Genomic DNA, 19008 nt, shown 5'->3' with positions numbered 1-19008 from the left:
TCATTAATCGCAGTCTCAGTGTCCTTTACTCTGTCCTTCAGTTTATCGTGGTCCGCCCGGAGTAGGCCCAGCCCCGACGCCACCTGCGCTATATCGTTGTGGAGCGCGTCTCGAGTGGCCGTTATGGCGTCCAATATCCTATCCTGCAATCGCTGCAGGTCCGTCTTCTCTATGGGGTCACCCTCCGCCACATCGGATGACGCCGCCTCCTCCGCCTTGGTCCTCGGCTTCCCCATTGCGGCCGGCCTCGTCGCTTACGTCCGTCCTGATGGCCTGCTCCCCACCTGGGCCTTTGCTGCGTGTTTAACTCCAGTGCTCAACGGAGGTTCGCCGCGCTGCTACTGCTCTTCTGGCGCAGCTTCAGTCGTGATGCATGCCCCCTGGGTTCTGCGGCAGCCTGTCCTTGTCCGCCTCCGCCTGGGCTACTGCGTCTGGCCCACCGCGCCACAGGGAGCCCCGTACTACCGAGGTCTCTCCGTGGTCCGACGGGGCTCTTCACTTTGCTCCCATGCGCAGGCCTCCGCGGTGGGACTCCTCTGGCTACGGGGGGGCGAGGGGGGGTTCCTGGGGACGTAATGCACAGTATCTTGTCCCCCGTGGTTCACTGCTCAGGTCTGCCCCCGCTCACCTCCGTGCATATCTGGGGCCAGGTTCAGATATACTCCATATCACTCCGCCTCCCGGCATCGGAGGCCGACTGCTAGCTCCGCCTGCAAGGGCGCACCCGGGCGGTCTTCTCTCCCGGCGCCCGTGGACGCTGCGTACCGCAGCTGGGGGCCAAAGAGTGTCTCCCGCCGGGATCTTCTCAGTCGGCGGTCGCGCTCCTTCCGGGCGCTTCAGCGGTGCAATCAGCTGATGAGCCCTCGGTCTGCTATGGCACCGCCGCGGCCGCCATCTTGTGCGCCGTTCCCCTTTCCGCCGTCCCGGCGGCCGCTATAATCGGCGGCCGCGCTCCTCGATTCTGCTCCGCCAGCTGCTCAAACTGTGCCCCGCCGGTCACCACCGTGACCTCGTTCGGCGCCGGGGCACACACGGGCTCTCCGCTTCGGTAAGCAGGATTAATGAGGGGAAGAGGCACGGAGCTCTGGGCTCACGCCGCCATCACCCTCGGCGCTCAAGCCACGCCCCTCGTCCCTATCCCTCTTATGACCCTGTCAAACCCAGGGAATATAGGCTTGCCTGCTTCAGAAAGGAAACTGGGAGGTTGAGACATTAACAGCTGCCATGTTTAATATATGCTTCATATAGCATAAAACAACAAACTAAAATAAAATGTCAGAATATCAAACTAAAATAAAAGATTAAAATAATTGAAAGTGAGTCTTTAGAGTTACTAGAGTTAAAAGTACAATAACACTGAGTAGTGTATTTCTGTTTTCTTACTTCACTTTCTATCTCCCACCTTTTTTTTGAGGAAAAGAGCATATTAGATTACTCGGTGCTTATAAATATTAATGAAGATTCGGTACCGGAGAGGAAAAAACTCACCTTTTAGAACAGTAGGCTGTAGTCGATATCTTCATTAAATGAAAAAAATATTTAAAAACTGACCATATCTAATTGAGCAAATTGAAATGAAGTAGTTTAAGGAACTATCTCTTCTAGTAGACCAACATTTGTTGAGGAATGAAGTACTACTTTCCCGCCATCCGTCTATGGAGTTTCATGTCTGTCTTGATGCAAACATATAGTTTTTACTCTTTAAGAAGCTTCATACATGTTGGAAACAATTTTCTTCCATTTCATTTTTAAAATGGGGGTTATGAGTTATGTTATCCCATTTGCTTTCTTTTTGCTATATGTTTCCAGGTGGTTGTTTTTCAATATAAATTGTATTTTGGCATAATGCACATTAGCTGAGACCGTCTATGTTCAAGAAATTTGTGAAAATGGCCAGAATAGCAATCAGCTGTTACATGTAAATAATGTTTCTTTCTTATTTTTTCTGCTTAGACCTGATAAAGTTGACTCTGCAGAATTACAAGTTGATAGCCATTTGCAACGTCAAATAGACAAAACAAAGGTACATTCTACATTTCCCTAAGTTAAGACCAGTTCACAGAGCATTCTTTTAGATGGTTGCAGGCTTGTTGTCCTTGGGTGTTGAATTTTATCAAATAATCTTGTGTCAAAGGGATGAGATGCTGCAGAAATCTACTTTGCCAGTTCAAAAAATGAACAGTTTGTCCCATTTGGTGTCGTGCAGCGAGGTGGCAAAGTATGGTTGTGTCCTTATATTGGAGCTCATTGCTTCTTTAATTATGCTCATATAATGCGAGGGTTTGGATTCCAGCATGGCTCTGATTAATCGCCTACGTGATTTTTTTTCCAGGTTCTGAACATACATCTGCTATATTTGTGTGAAATATTTTCATAGGCAGACGGCTCTGCCTATGCAGAAGGTCTGTTTATGAATATGATCTGTTTAGGCCAGTTTCTGATCACAAAGGGGCTATCAATGTGCTTGGAATTTCATTATGTCAGAGTTAATATAGAAGAGGTTAATATACATTATTGCTTTAATTGCAACATTGCTGTTTAGATTTTGAGGAAACGGCATGTGAATTGATCAAGCAAATTTGCTTTTAAGCATTCAAACTAGTCCAGAAAGCTTTACTGTAAATAAACGCAGATGATATTTGTGATCCAGTGCCTGGGTTGCCATCTGATTAGATCAGTCACATTCTTACCTTTGTCACATTACCATGTTGTATAAGTCTTTACAAATCAGGCCCATAAAGCTATTACCTCTCATGAAGATTTTTATCTGAGCTAATCTACTCACAGGGGCTTGAAGGAAGCAGGAGAGTTAGTTTCAGGGCTGGACAGCTCCTGAGGCGAAAAGCCGGGAGATTTTTTAAAAACTGCATTTTAAACTTTGTTTGTGTAATAACTTGTGCTTTTAACAAACATATTGCTGCTAGCACGTGCACTTTCCCAACGACCCGACTGAGCGCTAACGAGGGAATCTGAAACACCGGCGCTGAGTGAGAGGAAGACTGCGGCCACGCCCACCCCCTTCAGGCTACACCCCCTTTTCCTGTAGCTATAAAAGAGCGCGCTGATCTACAAGCGCGGTCACTGTCCTGACAGCTCCTGAGGCGAAAAGCCGGGAGATTTTTTAAAAACTGCATTTTAAACTTTGTTTGTGTAATAACTTGTGCTTTTAACAAACATATTGCTGCTAGCACGTGCACTTTCCCAACGAGCCGACTGAGCGCTCACGAGGGAATCTGACACACCGGCGCTGAGTGAGGGGAAGACTGCGGCCACGCCCACCCCCTTCAGGCCACGCCCCCTTTTCCTGTAGCTATAAAAGAGCGCGCTGATCTCCAAGCGCGGTCACTGTCCTGACAGCTCCTGAGGCGAAAAGCCGGGAGATTTTTAAAAACTGCATTTTAAACTTTGTTTGTGTAATAACTTGTGCTTTTAACAAACATATTGCTGCTAGCACGTGCACTTTCCCAACGAGCCGACTGAGCGCTCACGAGGGAATCTGACACACCGGCGCTGAGTGAGGGGAAGACTGCGGCCACGCCCACCCCCTTCAGGCCACGCCCCCTTTCCCTGTAGCTATAAAAGAGCGCGCTGATCTACAAGCGCGATCACTGTCCTGACAGCTCCTGAGGCGAAAAGCCGGGAGATTTTTAAAAACTGCATTTTAAACTTTGTTTGTGTAATAACTTGTGCTTTTAACAAACATATTGCTGCTAGCACGTGCACTTTCCCAACGAGCCGACTGAGCGCTCACGAGGGAATCTGACACACCGGCGCTGAGTGAGGGGAAGACTGCGGCCACGCCCACCCCCTTCAGGCCACGCCCCCTTTTCCTGTAGCTATAAAAGAGCGCGCTGATCTCCAAGCGCGGTCACTGTCCTGACAGCTCCTGAGGCGAAAAGCCGGGAGATTTTTAAAAACTGCATTTTAAACTTTGTTTGTGTAATAACTTGTGCTTTTAACAAACATATTGCTGCTAGCACGTGCACTTTCCCAACGAGCCGACTGAGCGCTCACGAGGGAATCTGACACACCGGCGCTGAGTGAGGGGAAGACTGCGGCCACGCCCACCCCCTTCAGGCCACGCCCCCTTTCCCTGTAGCTATAAAAGAGCGCGCTGATCTACAAGCGCGATCACTGTCCTGACAGCTCCTGAGGCGAAAAGCCGGGAGATTTTTAAAAACTGCATTTTAAACTTTGTTTGTGTAATAACTTGTGCTTTTAACAAACATATTGCTGCTAGCACGTGCACTTTCCCAACGAGCCGACTGAGCGCTCACGAGGGAATCTGACACACCGGCGCTGAGTGAGGGGAAGACTGCGGCCACGCCCACCCCCCTTCAGGCCCCCCCCCCCCCCCCCCCCCCCCCCCACATAAAAACATGTGCTTCCCCCGGAAGCGCAGCGGACGGGCGCAGCGGGGCGTGCCGTTTGCGCGCCGAAGGCGCGCCTAAGGCAAGCCCATCTGCGACCGGATCGCGTCCAGCGCCAGCCATGCTGCCTGTGTCCATTCACACAATCAAAGGATAGTCTGGTCCAGTGCGGAGCTCCGGTCACTGAATGTTGCCACTACCTGTCAGTCGCCTGAGCTCAATCTGACGACTTTGGATCTCCCTCCCCATTGCCCACGCTGCCAAAAATCCCTAGGCATCGTCTCTCCTCAAACAGCCTCACCTCTCAAAATAGCAAGTAAATCTTCTCGTAACACCTCTTCCACCCAACTTAGGATCAGTCTACTTAACTGCAGATCCCTCCCTAAGCATGCTGATGATTTATGCTTGCTAATAGCGGACTCAAAATGGGATGCCTTGTGCCTTACAGAGACATGGCATCCATTTCGCTAGCAATCCCGCCAGGCTTTAAAATGAGTTTCTCTAATAGAAAGGAAGGCCGAAGAGGTGGTGGAGTGGCTATCATCTACAACGAGAAATACACATTGTTGTCCTCCACTCCTACCACATTCCCAAGCATTGAGGGGTTACACTTCTGCCTCCAAATTACCCCCCAACTGTCTCTTACAGGCCTAGTTATTTACAGACCCCCGGACTGCCCGACATCAGTCTTGAGTGAGCTTATGGACTTTATAGTCCTAAACTCTCTAAACCACCCGTATTATATCGTAGCCGGCGATTTTAATCTTCACGCCGACAATCCTGACTGTCCACAGGCTACTCACCTTATCTCTACCCTGCAATCAGCCAATCTAACTCAAGCTATTGCAGGCCCCACGCATCGGGCGGGGCATATGCTGGATCTTTTCTTTTCCAACATACTGAACACAACAGCCAACTCTCCGCTACCACTGCTCTGGACGGATCACTACTTAATCACTATGGCCATCTCAATCTCCTCCCAGTCTCAGATCACAGGGAAACGATCCTATGTGCGGAGAAAATGGGATAATCTAACAGCGAACACACTTTGCCCGGCACTTCGAGCAAACCCCCTACCCCTTACCTTGGATGTAAACTCCGATGCTACATCACTGAACTTGTGGATTGGCAATGTAGTGGACTCTATAGCTCTGGCCAGTATCGCTACGTCACGCAGAGAATCTCCCTCTGCTCCGTGGTTCTCCCCTGAACTGATGGCCGAAAAAAGTAAATGCAAAAAGCTGGAGCGCCTTTGGCGAGTAAATTACTGCGATTCCGCCAAAACCAGCTATAAAAAAGCCCTCCATGCTTTACATTTATCCATAAAAAAAGCCAAAAAAATCTTCTCCATCCAGCAGGCGGAACAATCAAGCAAAGAAGTTTTTAGGATTGTTCAATCTTTCTTCAAGCCCAGAGCCATCGAGACTGATATCATCCCATCCGTAAGACTCTGTGAATCCATATCAGACTTTTTTGACACCAAAATTTTAAAAGTGTATGATACTTTCACGGACCCCGAGCCGACATTAATGGATGAGTTGGGAGTTTCTGAGCTTCCTTCTACCCCCTTAAATCAATTTCAGCCTATCACCCTCTCTGAGGCTTTGAAAGAAATACAAAAATGTAAATCTGGAGCTCCTGATGATCCATGTCCACCTAAACTGAGGAAATTAATGTCTGAGGCAATCGCAGTTCCCCTCTTACACATATGGAACACGTCCATTGCAACGGGCACGTTCCCGGACTGTTGGAAACAGGCCACTCTTCTTCCGCTGAAAAAAAAACCCCAAGGCGCACCGGATGATCAGAGCAATCTTCGACCCATCTCTCTCCTTGCAGCCCCCGGCAAAATGCTCGAAAAACTGATCCAACGGCAGCTAAACAACTTTATTGAAGAAAGCGGTGCCCTACATGAAACTCAGTCTGGCTTTAGGGCCGGCTTTAGCACCGAGACGGCCCTCATTGAGGTTGCCGAGTCAATCAGGTGGTCCTTAGATTCAGGGGCATCAGCTATGCTGGTGCTCCTGGATCTATCCGCTGCTTTTGATACTGTAGATCATAGCAGACTTTTGACTCGGCTTAAGGACATTGGCCTTGGAGACAAAGCACTTAACTGGCTACACTCCTACCTCACTAATCGCTCCCAGAAAGTGGTCCTGGGCCCCTTCTCTTCTGGACCTAAAAGCCTCTGGTGTGGTGTCCCACAGGGGTCGGCACTCAGCCCTCTGCTGTTCAATGTCTATTTGGCCCCGCTTTTCACCTTGATTGCTAAATGGGGGGTCAAGGCAATATCATATGCGGACGACACTCAATTGGTCTTCCCATATACAGACACGTCAGAGGCAGCTTTTAGCAAAATCAGGGGCTGTCTTCGAGACGTGGCCAAATGGATGAACACTAATAAGCTCAAAATGAATGCGAGCAAAACGGAGGTGCTATTCTTCGGAAATCTCAAACATCCCCCTTCGGACCTGTGGTGGCCAACGGAAATGGGCCCTGCCCCATCTCCCGGAACCCATGCAAAAAATCTAGGAGTAAGATGGGATGACAACCTGTCTTTCTTGCCGCATATACAACAGCTCACCGCTGGCTGCCTGCACAAACTCAGAAATTTGCGGAAATTTCTGCCTCTGCTACCAGTCGAGTGTCGAAAAACGGTTGTTCACGCAACAATCACATCTCGACTTGACTATTCAAATGGCCTCTATCTTGGTCTGCCCAAATATGCGGTGCAACGCTTACAGATCGTGCAGAATGCGGCTGCGAGATTGATAAAACGTGTCCTTTTCAGGCAGCACATCTCTCCGCATCTGCACGAGCTGCATTGGTTGCCAGTGGCAAGCAGAATTAAGTTCAAGGTGCTTACCCTGGCTTTCAGAGCGCTAAAAGGCACGTGTCCCAATTATCTAAAGCTTCGACTCCCCCGCTACCACCAAAAACGAGAGCTGCGCTCAAACTCCCTGCTCAAGATAACTGTTCCGCGCGTGAGGAAAGCTAGACTTGGAGGGAGGTCCTTTTCGGCCGGCACGGCGAAACTTTGGAATACCCTGCCATCCAATCCGCCACGACAGAATCTAGCTTCTGATAGATACATCTGCCGTGTGGATTCCTCACCTTGTGACTATCCCCCTTGCGTCAGCAACATTCGGAAATTCTTTTTGTAGCCTCGCGCCGACGTGGACGCGGACGTCACAGAGACACGGCTCCGCTCGCGACTCCGCTGACGTCACCGACGCCTACAATAGGCCCACGCCAGCGTGATGACATCAGTTCCCTTTTTTCCGCGTCGTCGACGCTAACGGTTTTCAGGGATCGTGCTGTAGCTTTCCAGTAACTTTGTTACTATTTACTTGTTATTCTGTATAACATCATTTTCTTCGGGATGTCGTCGAAGAAGACTGGTTTCAAGGCTTGCGGCGAATGTGGCAAGACTATGTCCATCACCGATCCACATGACTGCTGTGTCTGGTGTTTAAGCTCCGACCATGATGTCGAGGACTGTGCTTGCTGCAAGAAGATGACTTCGAAGGCGCTGAGGGAGAGAGAGGCGAAACTCCTTGTGGCTAAGCTTAAAGAGTAAGAAAGAAAAGAAATCTTCGAAGTCTCGAACTCGTCGTTCGAGGTCGAGGTCTCGATCGAGGTCACGCTCGGAGTCGTCTTCAGCTCACGCGTCGAAGTCTTCGAGGAAGAAGCACAAGAAGAGGAGCCACGAGTCACGTCATCGCTCCGGGAAAGACTCTGGTTCGAGACCGAAGTCCCAGGTTAAGCTCCTGAGTAGAGAGTTGGTGGTTTCGGAGTCGGAGCATGTCTCTGTGGGTGAGGCTTCACAACCAGGTTCGCCCGAATCACAGGAGCAGGTCCATTCTCCAGTTCCATCCAATCCTTCTGGTCAGGAGGATGAAGGTGAGGAGCAGGGGGCTGGTGAAGTCGAGGTTCCAGTGCCTGCGGGTTCGTCGACCCCGGTTCCAGGACTCATTGAAGAGGTCGACGTCGTCTCGACTCCGCCTCCTCAGGAACGACCCAGAGATTCTTATCCTGAGTTTCCAGCTCCAGGTCAGGATCCATCTCAGTTCCTGAACGCCATGTTTGGTGTCTATTCTAGGGCAATGTTCCCGTCTGGTGCACCTGTTGGTCCCACGGGTTCTATGGCTTTCAACTTGGGTGTTCCCCAAGCTTATGCCCCTGCGCCCTTCATGCCTTTTATGCCGGCTATACCACCGCATTGGCATTTACCAACACCTCTGGTGTCGTCGACGCCGAAGCGCTCGACGCCGACTCCGTCGACGCCGGTCTCATCGACGCCGATGCCTATGGCTCCGAGGCAAGATTCTGTCCGACCTCGAGCTGAGAAGTCTCGTCCGACGTCGGATTCGACGCTGGCTCCGGCGCCGTCGGAGTCGATTCCGAACCCGTTGGCATCGATTGCGAAGGAAAGGTCTCGGAGAAGGGCTCAGAGACTCCTGGAAGAAGATAGGTATCAGTATTCGGATACTGAAGAAGGAGAATTACGAGATTCTGAGGATCCTTTTGAGGATTTGTGTGAGGCCAGTGGGCTTGAACTGTCACCTGAGTGGGAGTTGGCTTCAGTTTCTAATGTGCCATCAAAGGATGTGGTGCCTTATCACACTGTTATTAAAAAAGCAGCGAGCCTTTTGAACATCACTCTTCCTACTGCTGACTATAAGCCTAACATCTTGACTGAGGTTCTTCATTCTCCCTCGTCAGTGGTTGAGCCTGTGTTACCCTTCAACGAGGCCTTGACTGAGCCCATCTATGAGGTTTGGAAGAAGCCTTTGTCTGCTCCTGCAGTTTCAAGATCAGTTGCAAGGAGGTACAGAGTGGCACCTGAGGACCCTGCATTTTTATCTATCCACCCCTTGCCTGAGAGTTTGGTGGTGCAGGCTGCTTGCTCTAAGAAGTCTGCTGGAGCTTTCCCACAGGTTCCTGGGGACAAGGAATCCAGGAAGCAAGATCAGGGTGCCAGGAAGGTCTTCTCATCAGCCAGTATGGCATTAAAATCAACCAATGCAACGTGCCTGATGGGTAGATATATCCATGCCTTGATGGATTCTGTCAAGCAGCTAGTTCCGAAAATTCCTGAGGATGACCGGAAGGATTTTCAGGAGGTGATTTCAGACACTCAAGCAGCTGCGAGACAGGTGATTCAGAGTGGCCTGGACACTGCTGATTCGGTGGCAAGGGTCATGGGTTCATCTGTGGCCACCAGGAGGGCCGCCTGGCTTAAGTCTTCAGAGTTCTCTGCGGACGTCCAGTCTGCATTGTTGGACTTACCTTTCGATGGCTCAGGATTGTTTGGCAAGAAGGCTGATGCTGCCTTGGAACGTTTTAAGGACAGTAGGGCCACTGCAAAGTCCTTGGGTCTTCAGTCCAGAGGAACTACTGGTAAACGCTTCAGGGGGTTCGAAAGATCTTCCTTTCGCTCTTACAGACCTTCCCAGCAGCAGCCTCAGCAGCAACAAAATACGCTGTACAAGTCGTACAGGGGCAGACAAAGATCCCGCCCTAGAGGTCGTCAGTCCTCCTCCTCCTCCTCCTCTCCTTCCCAACCCCCAAACATTGCAGCAAAGCAGCCCTAGATCCGCCATTCCGGATCATGTGGGCCCAGTGGGGGGTCGGCTTGCTCATTTCCTACAAGATTGGGAATTAATTACATCGGATCTTTGGGTTCTCAATCTTGTAGGGAATGGGTATGCACTTCCTTTCCGGGAATTCCCTCCCAATTACCCTCCTTGCCAGGGTTATTGTTCGGAGGACCACCTGCTTCGCCTGCAGGAAGAAGTCCTGGCTCTTTTCAAAAAAGGTGCGATAGAGGTGGTTCCAGAGCAGGAAAGGGGTCAGGGGTGCTACTCCCGGTATTTCCTGATCCCCAAGAAAGATGGCAGGCTTCGGCCAATCCTGGATCTCAGGATCTTGAACCTTTACCTGAAACAGGAAAAGTTCAAGATGCTCACTCTTGCCCAGGTTCTTCAAGCGCTGCTGGAAAAAGACTGGATGGTGTCGATCGACTTGCAGGATGCGTATTTTCATATTCCCATCCTGAAGTCGCACAGAAAGTATCTCCGTTTTACGGTTGGGTCACAACACTACCAGTTTGTGGTCCTTCCGTTTGGACTTACTACTGCGCCTCGAGTCTTCACCAAGGTGATGGCGGTGGTGGCAGCTCATCTCAGGAGATTGGGGATACATGTGTTTCCGTATCTAGACGACTGGCTGATCAAAGCGGAGTCGCCGGAGAAGGTGCTCCATCATCTGCAGGAAACAACTCCGTTGTTGCACAGGTTGGGTTTTTCAATAAATGTACCCAAGTCTCACCTGGTGCCCTCACAGCGCAACCTGTTCATAGGTGCGGTACTGGACACTACTGTATGTCGCGCATTCCCTCCCCCTCAAAGGATTCGCGACATACAGGAGATGATTCCTTTGTTTTACAATGGAGCGGTCGTTCCAGTCCTGAAGGTCCTTCGCCTGCTCGGTCTGATGGCTTCATGCATCCTGTTGGTCAACCATGCACGCTGGCACATGAGGGCACTCCAGTGGTGCCTCCGCAGGCAGTGGTATCAGCACAGCGGAGATCTCAGGGAGTCAGTGAAGATCTCCAGAGAAACTGCAGCGGATCTGTCTTGGTGGAGTGTGGAAGGCAATCTGTCTCAAGGAAAGCCTTTTCAGATTCCTCCTTCGGTTGCCACAGTAATATCGGACGCGTCCACCCTCGGGTGGGGTGCTCATCTGGGGGACCTGGAGGTCAAAGGACTTTGGTCTCCAGAGGAAAGGTTGCTTCACATCAACCTTCTGGAATTGCGGGCAATTCGTCTGGCACTCAAGGCCTTCCTCCCTTCCATTCGCGGTCAGTCGGTCCAAGTCCTAACGGACAACACGACCGCGATGTGGTACATCAACAAACAGGGAGGAGTAGGGTCGCAGTGTCTCTGCAGAGAGGCTCTGCTTCTCTGGTCCTGGGTTCAGGACCATCAGATTTGTCTGATGGCAAATCATCTGGCCGGAGTTCAGAACGTTCGTGCAGACAGACTCAGTCGGCAGTTCTCTGCCGATCACGAGTGGAGGCTCCATCCAGAGGTAGTTCACGACATCTTTCGGATGTGGGGGACTCCTCGGGTGGACCTGTTTGCCACTCACGAGAATGCTCACTGCCTGTCATTCTGCAGCCTCCAGTTTCCGATGCAGGGAGCCATGGGGGATGCGTTTCAGTTGAGTTGGAGCTCGCAACTCCTTTACGCGTTTCCTCCCATACCCTTGATTCCTCGGGTTCTGAGGAAAATTCGCCAAGACCGGGCCCGAGTCATTTTGATTGCCCCGGATTGGCCAAGAAGGGTGTGGTACTCAGACCTTCTCCACCTCTCCTCTCACCCGTCTCTCCGTCTCCCTCTCAGGGCAGATCTCCTCTCTCAGATGGAGGGGCAGGTTCTACACCCCCACCTCCAGACCTTACACCTTCATGCCTGGAGATTGAACGGGGCAACCTGATTTCTTTTTCTCTCCCTCACGATGTGGTGGATGTCATTTTGTCAGCCAGGCGTGACTCCACTAAGTCCATCTATTCTTATAGGTGGTCTAAGTTTGTTGTTTGGTGCAGGGAGAAGTCCATAGACCCTTTGAGGGCCCATTTATCTGATGTTCTCCAGTTTGCCCTTTCTCTGGCGCAGCAGGGGCTTGCTGTTGCCACAGTGAAGGGTTATCTGTCAGCGCTGTCGGCGTTTATTTGTTTGCCTGACCAGCCTTCTCTGTTTAAATCTCCTATTGTTTTGAGGTTCTTGAAGGGCCTTGTTAATAAGTTCCCTCCTGTCCCTTTTATTGTGCCTCAGTGGGATTTGAATCTAGTTCTGACATTTTTAATGGGTGCTCCTTTCGAGCCTCTTCATAAATGTACCATGAGGCTCCTAACTTTCAAAACTGTTTTCCTCGTTGCGATAACTTCGGCAAGGAGGGTAAGTGAGCTTCAAGCTCTTAGTTCCAAGCCCCCTTTCCTGTCCATTCATGCTGATCGAATGGTTCCAAGGACCAGGGCTGCTTTTCTGCCGAAGGTGGTGTCTTCTTTCCACCTTGGTCAATCCGTCACCCTCCCTTCCTTTTATCCTCCCCCTCACCCTTCCAAGGAGGAGGAGAGGTTGCACCGTCTGGACCCCAAGAGGGCGGTGTCTTTCTATTTGGACAGAACTAGAGACTGTCGCATGGACGACCAGCTCTTTATTGGCTTTGCTGGCTGCAAGAAGGGAAGAGCGGCCTTCCCCGCAGATGCTCAGCCAGAGCGACCATCAGAAAACTGCACTGGCTCCCTGTTGACTCCAGAATCAAGTTCAAGACCCTCATCATGACCTTCAAAATTCTCAAACTCAACACCTCCCCTCTGCTTCAACCCCTTCTCACTTCCTATGCGCCGTCACGGAACCTAAGATCTTCCAACCAAAACCTTCTTTGCGTCCCACGCATAAAACTTTGCCGCATGGGCGGCCGCTCCTTTAGGTTCCTGGGAGCCAAGATGTGGAATGAACTACCACATCATATTCGCTCGATAGACAACCTATCTGCTTTCCGGAAAGCAGTGAAAACTTTTCTATTCCCTTGCCTGTAAACCTTCCTTTGTCCATGGACTCTCCACGCTCAGGATCTGATCTGGGTTCCAGCGCCGGGACGCCTCATTGCCGGGGCAGCTGTAGCGCTTTACCAAAACAATAAGATAAGATAAGATAAGATAAGAGGACTTTGTCGAGGTGGATCGTCCTCTGTATCTGAAAGAGACACGTTAGTGATAGATTCCTTACCTTAGAATATCCCCAGGCGTCAGACTGGATCCGGAAACTTTTGCGTAGCAATACCCCTGCGCGCTGGTAGGCGTCGTCTGCGGCTCCGCGTCCGTCGTCGGCGTCGTGAGCGCCGGGATGACGTCGTCGGAGTATTTAGACGGCGCCCATGCGCGCTGACGTCAGTTCTTCTTTTTTCCGCGCCAGCTAGCGCAGATCCGGAAGAAGCTCTACCCCCAGTCACTTTTTGACTGAAAACTTTTTGATCTTTTTGATCTTCTATTTAGTCGACTCTCGACTATCGGTGCCAGGGATGCCCGGGTTCAAGCCTTGTTCGAAGTGCGGCCGACTCATGTCGGTCACGGACCCCCATCGCCGGTGCCTGACGTGCTTAGGCCTCGACCACGACGATCGAACCTGCTCCGACTGCCGGGCCCTGACGTCGAAGGCTAGGCGGGAGCGGTCCCGCAAGCGTCTCGAGCTGAGGCAGTCGGCCCCGCGCCGCTCCAGGTCCCGGTCCCGGTCCCACGGGAGGTCGAGGGACAGGTCGCGAGGTCGGAGTCATCGACGTTCCGGGAGTGGACACCGATCGTCTGGTTCCAAGTCCTCAGGTAAGAGGCATGAGAGGTTGGAGCGACACCATCGATCCTCCGACCCGCCCCGACGCTCGCACGATGCGGCCGGGGACTCGGGCGACACCGCCCACGCGGCTCCGCGGGAGTCGCAAGCGTCGCCGCCGCCTGCCCCACACCTTCGGGTCCCTGGGCACGGCGCGTCGCAGGAGGAGGTCGAGAGGTACCTCATGGCCATGAGGGCCCTCCCTCCTCAGTCGGTTCCCGTGGCGCCTTCGGGCCGATCGGCTCCGTCTGGAGGTCCTTCCGGGTCGGGCGCTTCGGCCCCGACGACGTCGGGTGCTTCGGCCCCGGCGCCGCTGGCGACTTCGGTCCCGGCGCCGCACGAACTCGCTGGATCCGGCTCCGGATCCGGGACCTCGCCGGTCGACCTTACGACCTCGCCGGCGCCGTCCCTTCAGGTGTCGTCCCCGGCAGCCGATGTGGTTGCCGCCCCCAATGTTTCCTACGGTCCTACTCAGGAGTCGGAGGGGCGCCGCTGGGCGCCGATTCCGTCGGCCTTTGGAGACTTCTATCTCCACGAGGAGGCCCTGGCTGTTAATCCTGGTCTCCAGGAGCCAGGTGATGAGGAGCAATGGGAGGGGTCCGAGGACCCTCTGGCACGTGATTGCCAGTCACATCAGGACTGGACATATGAGCTTGGGGAGGCCAGTGGTATTGACACCTCGCCAGACACTGGATTTACGTCGCCCCCGACTGTGGCTTCGGAGGCGGGTTCTGCTTACAGCGTAGTGTTGACGAAGGCAGCTAAGGCCTTAAACCTTCAGCTCCCCGTCGCGGCCGTGAGGACTAATCTCCTCACTGAGGTCCTCAAACAGCAGTCCGGCTCCGCGGATCCCCTCCTGCCGTTCAATGAGGCCTTGTGTGACGTTCTTCTGGGCACTTGGTCCAAGCCTGCCACAGGCCCCCCTGTGGACAGGAACGTGGCCAGACGCTACCGCCCGGCACCGGGCGACCCATGCTTTTTGTCCACCCATCCCACCCCCGAGAGTCTGGTCATCCAGGCCTCAAACTCCCAAACCGCATTCCCGTCGGCCCCGCCCGACAGGGAATCCAAGAGATATGAGCAGTTCGGGAAGAAGGTCTTCTCGTCTGTGAGCCTGGGGCTACGGTCTGTGAACACCAACTGTCTCTTGGGCCGCTACACCCACACTCTGTGGGACACGGTTGCGGAGGTGCTGCCACAATGCCCTGAGGAGGTCAGGGCTAAACTCAGCCAAACCCTTGCGGACGGCCGAGATGCGGCACGCTTTTCTATCCGGTGTGGGCTGGATACCACGGACTCACTGGGCAGGGCGATGGCAACGACGGTGGCGGTTCGACGCCACGCCTGGTTGAGGTCCGCCAACTTCTCGGCCGATGTCCAAGCCACCCTCCTGGACATGCCGTTTGATGGCCGTCGCCTCTTCGGCGACAAGGCAGACCATGCGCTGGAACGTTTCAAGGACTCCAGGGCCACGGCCAAGTCCTTGGGCCTTACGGCCCCACGCCAGCAATCGGGTGCCTTTCGCTCCTTTCGTGGCCACGGAAGGGGCGCCCCACCACGGACCGTCAGCCACGCGCCGCAGAATGTTCAGCAACGCGGTGGCGGACGTGGGAACCGCCGTGGCGGTGGTCGGGGCCAGCGGCGAGGCCAGTCCACACCTCCCTCAGCAGCCCCCGCCTCAAAACCTTCCTAGTCCGAGTTTTCAGGCCCATGTGACGCCTGTGGGAGGCAGGGTTCGCCATCACCTCTCCCACTGGCATACAGTCACTTCGGACAGGTGGGTGCTGCAAATTGTCCGAAGGGGTTTCTCCCTCCCCTTCGAGTCTTCCCCTCCATCCATGCCACCTCAATACCACCGTGTGTCGGGGGATCACTTGCAACTTCTGCAAGAGGAGGTTTCGGCCCTCTTGGCCAAGAGGGCCATCGAGCGCGTTCCTGGGCCAGAAGTAGGACGTGGTTGTTACTCCCACTACTTTCTGGTACCCAAGAAGGGCAAAGGGGGCCTACGCCCTATCTTGGATCTGCGGAACGTCAACGGCTTCCTCCGGACGGAGAAGTTCAAGATGCTCACTTTGGCTCAGGTCCTGGCTGCCCTGGACCCAGGAGACTGGATGGTAGCGTTGGACTTGCAGGACGCCTATTTCCACATCCCCGTCCTGCCGGCCCACCGGCGTTACCTGCGGTTCACGGTAGGCCTAGAGCACTTTCAGTTTACCGTGCTCCCCTTCGGCCTTACCAGCGCCCCACTGGTGTTCACGAAGGTGATGGCGGTGGTCGCAGCCCATCTGCGCAGGCAGGGGGTATCAGTCTTCCCCTACCTCGACGACTGGTTGTTGAAGGCGGGCTCGCCCCAGACAGTCGTCAGCCACCTCCAGACTACGGCCGACCTCCTGCACTTGCTGGGGTTCTCCATCAATGTGCCGAAGTCACACCTGTGTCCCTCTCAGAAGCTCCTCTTCATCGGAGCGGTTCTCGACTCGGCGCGGTTTCGGGTTTACCCACCCGAGCAGCGGGTTCGGGATATTCAGGCCCTGATTCCTGTCTTCGGGCCGTTATCCCGGGTCTCGGTCAGGTTGGCGCTGCGGCTTCTGGGGCTGATGGCCTCCTGCATCCTTCTGGTGCGTCACGCCAGGTGGCGGATGCGGGCTCTGCAGTGGGACCTGAAGTTTCAGTGGGCCCAGCATCAGGGCAACCTGTCCGATCATGTCCTGATCTCGGAGGGCACTGCGAAGCAACTGCAGTGGTGGCTCACGGACCGCGACTGGGTCAGTGGCAGACCCCTCTCTCTACCCCAGCCGGAGCACGTAGTTGTGACGGACGCGTCCCTCCAGGGCTGGGGAGGCCACATGGGAGAGGCGGAGATCAGAGGCCTCTGGTCTCCGGCGGAGTCCCGGCTCCACATCAACCTTCTGGAGCTGCGGGCGATTCGTCTTGCACTGAAGGCATTCCTCCCCTCTGTCAAGGGGAGCGTAGTGCAAGTGTTCACCGACAACACCACCGCCATGTGGTACTGCAACAAACAGGGCGGTGTGGGGTCGTGGACCCTCTGCCAGGAGGCTCTGCGCCTCTGGCAGTGGCTGGAACATCAGGGCGTGACCCTGGTGGTTCAACACCTGGCAGGCTCTCTGAATGCCAGGGCGGACGAACTCAGCCGCCGGTGCATGATGGATCACGAATGGCGTCTGAACTCGGACGTGGCGCAAGGTCTCTTTCGACAGTGGGGAGAGCCTTGGTTAGATCTATTCGCCACAGAAGAGAACGCGCAATGTCAGCAGTTCTGCGCGTTGGAGTTTCCAAGGCGGCACTCGCTCGGAGACGCTTTTCGTCGCGAGTGGAGCTGCGGTCTGTTGTACGCCTTTCCGCCTATACCACTTCTGCCCAGAGTGCTGAAGAAGATCAGGCGCGACCGGGCCCAGGTCGTCCTTGTGGCTCCGGACTGGGCACGAAGATACTGGTATCCCGAGCTACTCAGCATGTCAGTCGATCCCCCGATTCGTCTGCCTCTTCGGGAGGACCTTCTGTCGCAGCAGCAGGGGACGGTCCTGCACCCGAACCTGTCCAGTCTCCACCTACAAGCTTGGAGATTGAGCAGCGGCAGTTGAGGCCATTTGACTTGCCTCCCGAAGTCTGTGATATCATTCTGGCAGCCAGGCGTCCCTCCACAAAGTCGGTATACGCCTGCCGGTGGAACAGATTTGTGGCATGGTGCACAGCAAAGGCTGTGGATCCTCTCTCTGCACCCCTTTCGGAAGTGCTGCTCTTTCTTCTTTCCCTTGCCCAGCAGGGCTCTGCTCTGGGCACTCTTAAAGGGTACCTTTCTGCTCTATCAGCCTTCTTGAGGCTACCAGATCAGCCTTCTTTATTCAAGTCCCCTATCGTAAGCAGATTTCTGAAGGGCATCACGCACATGTTCCCTCCTGTTCCCTTCGTGATGCCCCAGTGGGACTTGAATCTGGTTCTCACCTATCTGATGTGTGCTCCCTTTGAGCCGCTTCATAACTGCCCTCTTCGTCTCCTTACTCTAAAGACGGCCTTCCTGGTTGCCATCACCTCTGCCAGGAGGGTGAGTGAGCTCCAGGCTCTTTCTTCCTCTCCACCTTTCCTGTCTGTTCATCCTGATAAGGTGGTGTTACGTACACGACCTTCCTTTCTGCCCAAGGTTGTCACGGCCTTCCACATCGGGCAGTCCATCACTTTGCCCACCTTCTTTCCGCCTCCGCATCCCTCGAAAGAGGAGGAGAGGCTCCACCGTCTGGATCCAAAACGTGCGCTCTCCTACTACCTAGATCGCACACGCCAATTCCGGGTGGATGACCAACTCTTCGTTGGTTACGTGGGCGCGAAGAAGGGAAAGGCTGTACACAAGAGGACCATCTCCAGGTGGATCATCTTGTGTATTCAGGCATGTTACTCCATGGCGAGGAAGGAGCCCCCGGCTGGATTGCGGGCTCACTCCACTCGGGCCACGGCAACGACAACTGCCCTGGGCCGCGGTGTCCCCCTGCAGGACATCTGTCAGGCAGCCACGTGGGCCTCGCTGCACACGTTCGCAAGGCACTACTGCCTGGACAGTCAAGTCCGGAGGGATGGCTTCTTTGGCCGTTCCGTCCTCCAGGACTTTCTGGTGTGATATTGGTTCGCAGACCCACCACCGGGGTTGGTATTGCTGGGGTATCTATTCTAAGGTAAGGAATCTATCACTAACATGTCTCTTTCAGATGCACAAGTTACTACTTGTGTAACGATATATCTGTAAGAGACATTAGTTAGTGATAGATTCCTTACCGCCCACCCATCCTCCCCGTTCTGCGAACCGATATCTAGGGTTAAGGTCATCCCCTTTCAGGGCCCTAGTTTCATGGCACCAGTGTTAGTTCTATCATGGCTCTGCGTATCTGGCGCGGAAAAGCTGTGTTATCAGAACTGACGTCAGCGCGCATGGGCGCCGTCTAAATACTCCGACGACGTCATCCCGGCGCTCACGACGCCGACGACGGACGCGGAGCCGCAGACGACGCCTACCAGCGCACAGGGGTATTGCTACGCAAAAGTTTCCGGATCCAGTCTGACGCCTGGGGATATTCTAAGGTAAGGAATCTATCACTAACTAATGTCTCTTACAGATATATCGTTACACAAGTAGTAACTTGTGCATTAAGATCTGCTACTCTTTGGCCGGTAAGGAACCACCAGAGGGCATAAGAGCTCATTCGACTAGGGCTAAGTCTTCGACCTCTGCATTG

The 19008-nt window shown here is 53.6% G+C and overlaps 1 protein-coding gene across 1 annotated transcript in view; it reads left to right on the top strand.

The window, feature by feature from the left end:
* The window catches only part of KIAA0753 (KIAA0753 ortholog), a 294415-nt gene that overhangs the window by 185905 nt on the left and 89502 nt on the right, over positions 1-19008 (top strand). The window contains exon 12 of the mRNA XM_086954540.1: positions 1954-2023. Coding sequence (XP_086810666.1) covers positions 1954-2023 — 70 coding nt within the window. The remainder of the gene's footprint in view (positions 1-1953; positions 2024-19008) is intronic.

The sequence above is a fragment of the Lissotriton vulgaris genome, chromosome 2_1 (assembly GCF_964263255.1).
Source record: "Lissotriton vulgaris chromosome 2_1, aLisVul1.2, whole genome shotgun sequence".
Taxonomy (NCBI): domain Eukaryota; kingdom Metazoa; phylum Chordata; class Amphibia; order Caudata; family Salamandridae; genus Lissotriton; species Lissotriton vulgaris.
The sequence above is the reverse complement of the archived record's forward strand: the minus strand, read 5'-3'. Positions and strand labels throughout refer to the sequence as shown.